This window comes from Oncorhynchus mykiss, chromosome 13 (genome assembly GCF_057628025.1).
Source record: "Oncorhynchus mykiss isolate SJ-2025 chromosome 13, ASM5762802v1, whole genome shotgun sequence".
Classification (NCBI taxonomy): Eukaryota; Metazoa; Chordata; class Actinopteri; order Salmoniformes; family Salmonidae; genus Oncorhynchus; species Oncorhynchus mykiss.
In genome coordinates this window covers 7,685,001-7,697,276 of record NC_143034.1, presented here as the reverse complement: position 1 = coordinate 7,697,276, position 12,276 = coordinate 7,685,001, and the positions used below count along the sequence as shown (strand labels likewise).

The window sequence follows — 12,276 nt, the reverse complement described above, 5'->3', positions numbered from 1 at the left end:
GGGTACAGGATGAACTATGACCTCAGGGTAAAGGATGAACTATGACCTCAGGGTAAAGGATGAACTATGACCTCAGGGTAAAGGATGGATCATGACCTCAGGGTAAAGGATGGATCATGACCTCAGGGTAAAGGATGGATCATGACCTCAGGGTAAAGGATGAACTATGACCTCAGGGTAAAGGATGAACTATGACCTCAGGGTTCAGAAGGTTCCTCTCTTTTTGCATTTATTTTTTTCAATTCCGACAAAAATGGAAGAAAAAAAGTCCAGTTGAACGCAGCTCCAGACGAGTCTTGGGTTACGATTGTCTCTTAGATATGAAGTATACATACACCAACACCTGTAAGTCCATGTTTGGGTCCCAAATGGCACCCTATTCCCTATGTAGTGCACTACTTTCGACCAGGGCCCTATGGCCAATGGCACCCTATTCCCTATGTAGTGCACTACTTTCGACCAGGGCCCTATGGCCAATGGCACCCTATTCCCTATGTAGTGCACTACTTTCGACCAGGGCCCTATGGCCAATGGCACCCTATTCCCTATGTAGTGCACTACTTTCGACCAGGGCCCATTTGGGAGACAGCCTATAAGTCCTATCAAGATAGATAGATAGTCCTCTATCTATTTTAGTTTGCCCAAAAGCCTGTTTTAGCATGGGCAGTAACATTGAGGACTTTCACCATTTTGAAGTAGTCAACTGGGCAGGACATCCTGTTGGTTAAGGAAGGATCACAAAATGACATCGAGGTCATCGGGGGGGGGGGGGGGGGTCAGCCAATGAATTATACCGGTGAGCAAACGTTCCATAACTGCAGGTGGCTGTGAATCACCAACCTTGGCTTTGTGCCTGTTTAAATAACACCCTCCAGGTGGCAGTACGCACCCTTTCAGTTTGTTTACCAACTCATAGAAGGAGTAGAAGAAGAAAAAATGAACTACTTCAAAATGGAGATGGCCCCAGTCTGTGCATTATGGTCGTCTGTGCGCTCACAGACGCCATAATGGGACAGAATACAATGTTTGCGATCTCTTAACATCTCTATGGTGGCAGGAATCAACGTGACCTTTAACCTCTATATTGGGTTATTTTCTTTCTTGATGCTCAGACTGTGGATCCAAATAAAGTGTTCCCGTGTGTTCTTGCTCCAGAATCCCCTATAGGTACAGATCTAGGATCAGCTTCCCTCTCCCCCAATCCTAACCTTAACTATTAGTGGGGGTGGGTGGAGGGGGGCAATGTTAAACTGACCCAAGATCAGTGTCTAGGGGCAACTTCACCCTTCTCCATGTTTCATGAGTCCAATGGAGTCCGAAAGAGCATTGTTTATTGTTTTGCATGTGCTGGCCGGTGGGTGTTACAGTGTGTGTGTTACAGTCTTAATAGTCCGTAGTGCTACAAAAGAGCTGTTAAAAGAAGGTTCCCCCTGGTGGCAGTGGTCCATGTACAAAGGCTACAGGTCATGAAGACTGAACGAGTGTATTACAAATGCCAACCTATTCCCTATGTAGTGCACTACTTTTGACCAGAGCCCTTTGTGCAGTATAAAGGGCATAGGTTGCCATTTGGGACACAGCCCATGGCCTTGGTTGGGGCGAGGCAGACACTGCCTCGGGTGTCAGGGCCTTGGTTGGGGCGAGGCAGACACTGCCTCGGGTGTCAGGGCCTTGGTTGGGGCGAGGCAGACACTGCCTCGGGTGTCAGGGCCTTGGTTGGGGCGAGGCAGACACTGCCTCGGGTGTCATGGCCTTGGTTGGGGCAAGGCAGACACTGCCTCGGGTGTCAGGGCAGGTGACATCACTTTGTTCCACGGTGGGAAATTGTTTACTAGCTAGCTACCTCACACCTGCAACACTTCCTCCATCGCTCATCCTCCATCTCTCCTCCTCTTCCTCCACCTCTCCTCCTCATCCGCCATCTCTCCTCCTCTTCCTCCATCTCTCTTCCTCCACCTCTCTTCTTCCTTCTCTCTTCCGCTTCCTCCATCTCTCCTCCTCTTCCTCCATCTCTCCTCTTCTTCCTCCATCTCTCCTCCTCTTCCTCCTCTTCCTCCATCTCTCCTCCTCTTCCTCCATCCTTCCTCCTCTTCCTCCATCTCTCCTCCTCTTCCTCCATCTCTCCTCCTCTTCCTCCTCTTCCTCCATCTCTCCTCCTCTTCCTCCATCTCTCCTCCTCTTCCTCCTCTTCCTCCATCTCTCCTCCTCTTCCTCCATCTCTCCTCCTCTTCCTCCATCTCTCCTCCTCTTCCTCCATCTCTCCTCCTCTTCCTCCATCTCTCCTCCATCTCTCATTCACTGGGTGATTTAGCTTCTCTTCTCTCTTTTATCTATTCTTCTTTTTTTGATCTCCTCATTTCCAACTAACTTTTCCTACTTCTCATCTCCTTCCTCCTTTTCCTCTCTTTCATTCTACTCCTTCTTTCTTCCCCTCCTCCTCCTCCTCCTCATCCTCCTCTTCTTTCTCCCCCTCCTCTCCTTCTTTCTCCTCCTCCTCTTCTTTCTCCCCCTCCTCTCCTTCTTTCTCCCCCTCCTCTCCTTCTTTCTCCCCCTCCTCCTCTTCTTTCTCCTCCTCCTCCTCTTCTTTCTCCTCCTCCTCCTCTTCTTTCTCCCCCTCCTCTCCTTCTTTCTCCTTCTTTTCCTCTCCTTCTTCCTCCTGTTCCTCTCTTTCTTCCTCCTCCTGTTCCCCTCCTTCTTCCTCCTCCTCCTCTTCTTCTCCTTCCTTCTGCTCTTCCCCAACACAGTCTTGTTCTCCATTTTGGTTCTCCACATCCCCATTATCTTTGACATCCTCCTCTCCTCTATCTTCTTCTGCCTCCTCTTCAACATGGTTCTCATCCTCCTCTTCAACATGGTTCTCCTCCACCTCTTCAACATGGTTCTCCTCCTCCTCCTCTTCAACATGGTCCTCCTCCTCCTCTTCAACATTGTTCTCCTCCGCCTCTTCAACATGGTTCTCCTCCTCCTCAACCTCTTCTACATGGTCCTCCTCCTCCTCTTCAACATGGTCGTCCTCCTCCACTTCTTCAACATGGTCCTCTTCCTCCCCTTCAACATGGTCTTCTTCCTCTTTCTCTTCAACATGGTCCTCCTCCTCTTCAACATGGTCCTCCATCTCCTCTTCAACATGGTCCTCCTCCTCCTCTTCAACATGGTCCTCCTCCTCTTCAACATGGTTCTCCTCCTCAACATGGTTCCCCTCCACCTCTTCAACATGGTTCTCCTCCTCAACATGGTTCTCCGCCTCCTCCTCTTCAACATGGTCCTCCTCCTCCACCTCTTCAACATTGTTCTCCTCCTCAACATGGTTCTCCTCCTCCTCCTCAACATGGTTCTCCTCCTCCTCCTCCTCAACATGGTTCTCCTCCTCCTCCTCTTCAACATGGTTCTCCTCCACCTCTTCAACATGGTTCTCCTCCTCAAGATGGTTCTCCTCCTCCTCCTCCTCAACATGGTTCTCCTCCTCCACCTCTTCAACATGGTTCTCCTCCACCTCTTCAACATGGTCCTCCTTTGAATTGTCCTGGTTTCCGTTCTCCTGTCTGACCATGTGGTTGGACCCGTTGAGTTGTTGTATGTGGTTGTGGTTGGGCTCCACATCTTCCAGTGCCAGCTCAAACTGGGAGGATAAAGAGAAGACAGTAGATTGATAGTTAGTTATATAGATAGTCATTGATAAAGAGAAGACAGTAGATTGATAGTTTGTTATATAGTCATTGATAAAGAGAAGACAGTAGTAGTTCATTAATAGATCATCCTTTCTGTGCGTGTGTGTGTATGTGTGTATGTGTGTGTGTGTGTGTGTGTGTGTGTGTGTGTGTGTGTGTGTGTGTGTGTGTGCGTGCGTGCGTGCGTGCGTGCGTGCGTGTGCGTGTGTGTTACCTGGAAGCGGTCTGTGAGCAGGTGTTTGTCGTAGGGAGGAGAGGGGCTCTGAGGCATGGTGGACTGGTACCAGTCTCTGTTCTCCTCCAACGTGTCCAGCAGGTCCTGGGCATCAGGGTGGACCAGGTCACCCCACGTCTCCCACAGAGGGTGGACTATGTAGTCTATGAAACCCACCTGGAGTCAGAGAGAGGGAGAAAGGGAGGAAGGGAGAGAAAGGGAGTGTGAGGGGGAGATAGAGAGAGAGAGAGAGAGGGAGAGAGAGGGAGAGAGAGGGAGAGAGCGAGAGAGAGAGAGCGAGGGAGAGAGAGTGAAAGGGAGATGAGAAAGGGAGATAGAGTGAGGGAGAAAGGGGGAGAGAGAGAGAGAGAGAGAGAAAGGGAGAGAGAGAAGGAGAGGGAGAAAGGGAGAGAGGGAGGGAGAGAGACACACCAACAGATTTTTCACCTTGTCTGCTTTAAGATTTGAACTAGTGACCTTTTGGTTATTGGCCCAATGGTCTAACTGTCTAACTGTCTAACTGCCTAACTGTCTAACTGCCTGACTGTCTAACTGTCTAACTGTCTAACTGTCTGACTGCCTAACTGTCTAACTGTCTAACTGCCTAACTGTCTAACTGCCTAACTGTCTAACTGTCTAACTGCCCAACTGTCTAACTGCCTAACTGCCTAACTGCCTAACTCCCTAACTGTCTAACTGCCTAACTGTCTAACTGCCTAACTGTCTAACTGCCTAACTGTCTAACTCCCTAACTGTCTAACTGCCTAACTCCCTAACTGTCTAACTGCCTAACTGTCTAACTGCCTAACTGTCTAACTGCCTAACTGTCTAACTGCCTAACGGTCTAACTGTCTGTCTAACTGCCTAACTGTCTAACTGTCTAACTCCCTAACTCCATAACTGTCTAACTGTCTAATGTCTAACTGCCTAACTGCCTAACTGTCTAACTGCCTAACTGTGTCACGTTCTTTCAAAATCGAACCCAGAAGCAGACCAGGACAAGGAGAGTAGGAAGAAGGTGAGTATTTATTTACAAGTGAATGTGAATGGGTAGATATATCCAGGTGGCGTAGCGGGCAGCGGTGGTGAGTTGATGGGAGTAAATAGGTGGATCCAATGGGGTAGCGGAATCCTCCGACGACCAGGCGGGAATGGGGTAAATGATCCGGGTGAGTAATGTTCATGGCTAACGATCCGGCAGGGAATGGATGTCAGGTCCGGGCTTATGAAGAGGAGAGATGATGATCAGGACCAGGTGTGCAGATAGCTGATGGGATACAGGTGCGGGTAATCAGAACTCCCAACTGGCTACATTGCCCGGCAACCAGACAGGGTGCGTTCCAGGACGCCGGAAAAAACACTCCAGGACAGAACACAGGCAAAAACCAGACTCAGGAAACGGGATTCGTGACAGTACCCCCCCTCCGACGAACGCCACCGGGCGGACTACCCGGAGCGCCAGGGTGGAGGCGGTGAAAGTCACCAAGTCACCTTGCCACCAAGGCCTTTTTTTGCCTTTACCTCCCTTCTCACCTCATTTGCTCACATTGTATATAGACTTGTTTATACTTTATTATTGACTGTATGTTTGTTTTACTCCATGTGTAACTCTGTGTTGTTGTATCTGTCGAACTGCTTTGCTTTATCTTGGCCAGGTCGCAATTGTAAATGAGAACTTGTTCTCAACTTGCCTACCTGGTTAAATAAAGGTAAAATAAAATAAATAAATAAAAAAGTCACGAAGCAGGTCATCGTCAAGGATCTGACGCCGAGGAATCCAACTCCTCTCCTCAGGACCATATCCTTCCCAATCCACTAAATACTGGAACCCTTGACCCCGCCGTCTGGAGTCCATGATGTGGCGTACCGTGTAGACAGGACCACCTCCGATCATCCGAGGAGGAGGAGGACGAGGAGGAGGGTGCAACAGAGGACTGAGGAGAACCGGCTTGAGGCAGGAGACATGAAAGGTGGGATGTACTCTTAGTGTAGCAGGCAACTTGAGTCGGACCACAACAGGATTAATGATCTTCTCCACTACAAACGGACCAATGAACTTCGGTGACAGTTTCCTCGACTCAGTCCGTAGAGGAAGATCCCGTGTAGCCAACCAAACCCTATCTCCGACGGTATAAGCGGGGGCAGGAATATGGCGACGATTCGCCTGGATCTGATACCGGTCAGAAACCTTAAGGAGGGCCTTCCTGGCCCGATGCCAGGTGCGGTGGCAACAACGAATGTGGGTCTGGACAGAAGGAACCGAGAGATCCCGCTCCTGAGAAGGAAACAAGGGAGGTTGGTAACCGTACAGGCACTGGAAGGGAGACATCCCAGTGGCAGATGAAGGGAGAGTATTATGAGCATACTCGACCCAGGGTAATTGAGAGGACCAAGAGGTGGGATCAGAGGAAACAAGACAGCGCAGCGTGGACTCCATCTTCTGGTTGGCTCTCTCCGCCTGACCATTAGATTGGGGGTGAAATCCAGATGTGAGACTGACTGTAGCTCCAATGGCCAAACAGAAGGATTTCCAGACAGCAGAGGTAAACTGAGGACCACGGTCAGAAACAATGTCACAGGGCAACCCGTGGACCCTGAACACCTCCCTAAGCAGGATCTCGGACGTCTCAGTGGCAGAAGGCAGCTTGGAGAGGGGAACAAAGTGGGCAAACTTGCTGAATCTATCCACAATGGTCAGAATAACCGTGTTACCAACAGAAGAGGGCAACCCTGTGACAAAATCCAGGGCCAGATGCGACCAAGGTCGCCGGGGAATAGGTAGGGGGTGAAGAAGCCCAGAGCTGGCCCGATTGGTACTCTTATTCTGCGCACAAACAGGACAAGCGGCAACAAACCTCCGGGTATCTTCTCCCATGGCAGGCCACCAAAATCGTCTGCGCAGTAGCGCCATAGTCCGAGCAACACCAGGATGACAGGCTATCTTGCTGGCGTGGGACCACTGAAGGACAGCAGAACGAACCGACTCAGGCACGAACAACCGACCGGGCTGTGTCCGAAGAGCCGCCATCCCCTCCTCCTCAATCCTCCATGTAACGGCTCCCACGACAACGTTCTAGGGAAGAATCGTCTCAGTCTTGGCCCCACTCTCCTCCGTCTTGGAGAACATCCGGGACAGGGCGTCCGCCTTCCCGTTCTTCGATCCAGGTCGGAACGTCAGGGAAAAATTGAAGCGTCCAAAAAACAAAGCCCACCGGGCCTGACGGGAGTTGAGACGTTTAGCCGATTGCACGTAAGCCAGATTCTTGTGGTCAGTCCAGACCACAAACGGTTGCTCCGCTCCCTCCAACCAGTGACGCCACTCCTCCAAGGCAAGCTTCACAGCGAGAAGCTCCCGGTTACCCACATCGTAGTTTCTTTCAGCTGGAGAAAGACGACAAGAGTAGAAGGCGCAGGGATGGAGTTTACCGTCAGTGGAGCTACGCTGGGACAGGATGGCGCCCACCCCCACATCAGACGCATCCACCTCCACAACGAACTGACGGGAAGTGTCAGGTTGAGAGAGAATTGGGGCGTTGGTGAATCGGCTCTTCAAATCTAGAAATGCTCGGTCTGCCTCAGGAGACCAACAGAACTTTCTGGTGCAAGACGTCAGTACAGTTAAAGGGGCGGCCACCCGGCTGTAATCACGGATAAACCTCCGATAAAAATTTGCAAACCCCAGGAATCTCTGGAGCTGCAATCTCATACCGGGCTGGACCCAATCCCGAACCGCCCGAACCTTCCCTTGGTCCATCTTGATCTCTCCCCTGGAGATGATGTAACCGAGGAAGGACGTCGTGTGGGCGTGAAAATCACACTTCTCAGCCTTCACGAACAGACGGTTCTCCAATAACCGCTGCAGGACCTGCTTGACATGTTGAACGTGGCTAGAAAGCTCCTTCGAGAAGATGAGGATATCATCCAGGTAAACGAACACAAAAATACCAATCATATCTCTCAGAACGTCATTCACCATACTTTGGAACACAGCAGGAGCGTTGGTCAGTCCAAACGGCATCACCTGGTACTCGAAATGTCCCATCGGAGTATTGAACCCAGTCAACCACTCGTCCCCCTCTTTGATCCGAACCAAATGATAAGCATTACGTAAATCAAGCTTCGTAAAAACCGTAGCACCCTGTAAAGAATCGAAAGCCGAGCTCATCAAGGGCAGGGGATACTTGTTCTTGACCGTAATATCATTCAAACCCCGATAATCAATACACGGTCGAAGAGTGCCATCCTTCTTGCTCACAAAAAAAAATCCTGCTCCCAGAGGTGATGACGAGGGCCGAATGAGACCTGCAGCTAGAGACTCCTTGATGTAGGTCTCCAAGGCCTCACGTTCAGGTCGAGAGATACTGTATAACCGTCCCTTGGGAAAGGCAGCTCCAGGAAACAGATTAATCGCACAGTCATAAGGTCGGTGGGGAGGAAGGGACAGAGCCTTCTGTTTACTGAATACTTCACCCAACTCGTGATATGTTTCTGGAACCAGGGACAAATCAGGAGGAGCAGAGTCACTGACCTGACTGGAAACGGCAGGAGAACAGGCAGTCCTAAGGCAGTTAGCATGACAATCAATGCTCCAACTAGTTACCTTACCCGTCACCCAATCAAACGAGGGGTTGTGTTCCTTCAGCCAGGGGTAACCAAGAACCAGAGGAACATGGGGCGAGGACAGAATGAAGAAGGAGATAAACTCTGAATGATTCCCCGACAACAACATCTTAACCGGTTCAGTCCTCATAGTGATCCGTGCCAGACTACTGCCGTTCAAAGTGGTTGCTTCAATGGCTTCCGGCAATTGCTCCTTGGAAAGCCCCAGCTGTTCCACCAAGTCGGCATCAATAAAGCTGCCATCGGCACCTGAATCGATAAAAGCGTTCATCTCTAATCTCTGATCCTTATTCATAAGGGTCGCAGGAAAACGGGGTCTGACAGGATCTTTGAGAGGTTGAAACTGGCTCGCTAAAATTCCTCCCAAAACTAGCGAGCCGGGCAGTTTAACGGGCACTGTGGACAAGCGGAGATGTAATGTCCCGAGCTACCACAGCAGAAACAGCTGTTGGTCTCACGTCTACGTTGGCGCTCCTCCTTAGTTAGCCCGTGTCACCCCACTTGCATTGGTTCAGGATCTGGTGGCAAGACCCCTCCACTAATCCCGTGTGGGGAATAACGATCAATACGTTCTGGTTCACTTCCTGAACCGAATGGTAACCGAGTTGCTGATTGATTGGATGGGCCCCACTGCTTCTCCCTCCTTCTCTCTCGGACTCTATTATCTACCCGAATAGATAAAGTGACCAAGCTGTCTAGGTCACTAGGCTCTGGATAGGATATCAGCTCGTCCTTGAGTTGCTCCGACAACCCCTGGTAAAAAAACGCTTGTAGTGACTCCTCATTCCAACCACTCTCCACAGACAATGTCCTGAACTCGATCATAAAGTCTGCCACACTGCGAGCTCCTTGGCGAAGAGTGAACAAACGTTTAGCTGCGTCCTTACCTCTGACTGGATGGTCAAAAAGCTTTCTCATCTTTCCCGTGAACTCCTGGTATGAAGCCATGCAGGTCTCCTGTCGTTCCCAAACGGCTGAAGCCCATTCCAGAGCTCTTCCACGCAGCAGTTCAATAACAAAGGCTATCCTAGCCTTGTCAGTGGCGTAAGAATGGGGCTGCAGATCAAACACTAACCCACACTGCATAAGAAACGAACGGCATCTTCCCAAATCCCCTTCATATTTATCAGGCGTCGGTACCTTGGGTTCACGGAAGGAAACCGCACCAGACACGGCAGGTGAGATGGGTGAAACAGTTGGTGAATGAATCGCCGGCAAACTGAGCTGATCCTGGATTTGTGTCAAGCTAGCAGATAAGTTCTGGATTGAACCCGCTATCTCCTGTAGCGCCGTCTTGTGTTGTCCCAATGTCTTCCCCTGCTGGGTAATGGCATGGCAAACGGAGTCCAGGTCCGCTGGGTTCATCCTTGGCCGGATCGTTCTGTCACGTTCTTTCAAAATCGAACCCAGAAGCAGACCAGGACAAGGAGAGTAGGAAGAAGGTGAGTATTTATTTACAAGTGAATGTGAATGGGTAGATATATCCAGGTGGCGTAGCGGGCAGCGGTGGTGAGTTGATGGGAGTAAATAGGTGGATCCAATGGGGTAGCGGAATCCTCCGACGACCAGGCGGGAATGGGGTAAATGATCCGGGTGAGTAATGTTCATGGCTAACGATCCGGCAGGGAATGGATGTCAGGTCCGGGCTTATGAAGAGGAGAGATGATGATCAGGACCAGGTGTGCAGATAGCTGATGGGATACAGGTGCGGGTAATCAGAACTCCCAACTGGCTACATTGCCCGGCAACCAGACAGGGTGCGTTCCAGGACGCCGGAAAAAAACACTCCAGGACAGAACACAGGCAAAAACCAGACTCAGGAAACGGGATTCGTGACAAACTGTCTAACTGTCTAACTCCCTAACTGTCTAATGGCCTAACTGCCTAACTGTCTAACTAAAGTGTGAATTCTGCGCGTGTGTGTGTGTGTGTGTGCGTGCGTGCGTGCGTGCGTGCGTGAGAGAGAGACCTGGCTCTTCTCCACCGAGGCAGTGTGTTTGTCACACATGGGGCTGATCTCCAAGCCCTTGTCTCTCTCCTTGTCTCCCTGTCTGGAGAACTCCTCCATGATGCGTTCAGTCCACTGGCGATACACACCCAGCGGCTTGGTGGGGTTTGCTGAGGTCTGCACAGTGGACCATGTTCCTCAGGACCTACAGAGAGGAGGAGACCCCCCCCCCCCAGTGTTAAACATGTTACTCAGGACCTACAGAGAGGAGGAGACACCCCCCCCCCCCAGTGTTAAACATGTTACTCAGGACCTACAGAGAGGAGGAGACCCCCCCCCCCCCCCCCCCAATGTTAAACATGTTCCTCAGGACCTACAGAGAGGAGGAGACCCCCCCCCAATGTTAAACATGTTCCTCAGGACCTGCAGAGAGGAGGAGACCCCCCCCCCCCCCAGTGTTAAACATGTTCCTCAGGACCCCCCCCCCCCCTGTCCTGGGTCTGAAGTGATTCAACACAGCAGCCATGCTGAACTGTCCTGGGTCTGAAGTGATTTTGGTGAGGATGTTATTTCAATATACAGTCACAGTTGAAGTGTACCTATGATGAAAATTACAGGCCTCTCTCATCTTTTTAAGTGGGAGAACTTGCACAATTGGTGGCTGACTAAATACTTTTTTGCCCCACTGTAATGCAGTCATGTATTTTCTGTAGGTATTAGTATAGTATTAGTACCTGTAGAGTCATGTACTCAGTACCTGTATAGTCATGTATTTTCTGTAGGTATTAGTATAGTATTAGTACCTGTAGAGTCATGTACTTAGTACCTGTATAGTCATGTATTTAGTACCTGTATAGTCATGTATTTTCTGTAGGTATTAGTATAGTATTAGTACCTGTAGAGTCATGTACTCAGTACCTGTATAGTCATGTATTTTCTGTAGGTATTAGTATAGTATTAGTACCTGTAGAGTCATGTACTTAGTACCTGTATAGTCATGTATTTAGTACCTGTATAGTAATGTATTTTCTTTAGGTATTAGTACAGTACCTGTATAGTCATGTATAGTAGTTGTACCTGTATGCGTTCTGTATAGTAGTAGTATCTGTATAGTCATGTATAGTAGTAGTACCTGTATTGTCATGTATAGTAGTAGTACCTGTATGCGTTCTGTATAGTGGTCCAACAGCAGCACTCCTGAACTGGTCACCTTCTTAGTCTCCACCATGGTCTTCAGATCAGCTAGTAGAGTCATGTGTTTAGACATGTCTGTAGCTAACACCTAGAGAGAGGGGGGAGAGAGAGAGGGAGGGAGGGAGAGATGGGGAGAGAGAGGGAGGGAGGGAGGGAGGGAGGGAGAGGGAGAGAGAGAGAGAGAGAGAGAGAGAGAGAGAGAGAGAGAGAGAGAGAGAGAGAGAGAGAGAGAGAGAGAGAGAGAGAGAGAGAGAGAGAGAGAGAGAGAGAGAGAGAGAGAGAGAGAGAGAGAGAGAGAGAGAGAGAGAGAGAGAGAGAAAGGTGTAAATATAAAGAAACTTTGTTACTCCATGTGTAACTTATACTGTATTATTGACTGTATGTTTGTTTACTCCATGTGTAACTCTGTGTTGTTGTATGTGTCGAACTGCTTTGCTTTATCTTGGCCAGGACACAGTTGTAAATGAGAACTTGTTCTCAACTGGCCTACCTGGTTAAATAAAGGTGTTCTCAACTGGCCTACCTGGTTAAATAAAGGTGTTATCAACTGGCCTACCTGGTTAAATAAAGGTGTTATCAACTGGCCTACCTGGTTAAATAAAGGTGTTATCAACTGGCCTACCTGGTTAAAT

At 49.7% G+C, this 12,276-nt stretch overlaps 1 protein-coding gene across 1 annotated transcript in view; it reads right to left on the bottom strand.

Annotated features, from left to right (window-relative positions):
• Nucleotides 1-220: 220 nt before the first annotated feature.
• LOC110515556 (3',5'-cyclic-AMP phosphodiesterase 4B) overlaps nucleotides 221-12,276 on the bottom strand; it is a 37,671-nt gene continuing 25,615 nt past the window's right edge. The window contains 5 exon segments of the mRNA XM_090194778.1: nucleotides 221-3,619; nucleotides 3,883-4,059; nucleotides 10,472-10,618; nucleotides 10,620-10,655; nucleotides 11,610-11,732. Of these exon segments, the coding sequence (XP_090050904.1) occupies nucleotides 2,408-3,619; nucleotides 3,883-4,059; nucleotides 10,472-10,618; nucleotides 10,620-10,655; nucleotides 11,610-11,732 (1,695 nt within the window). The 3' untranslated portion in view covers nucleotides 221-2,407.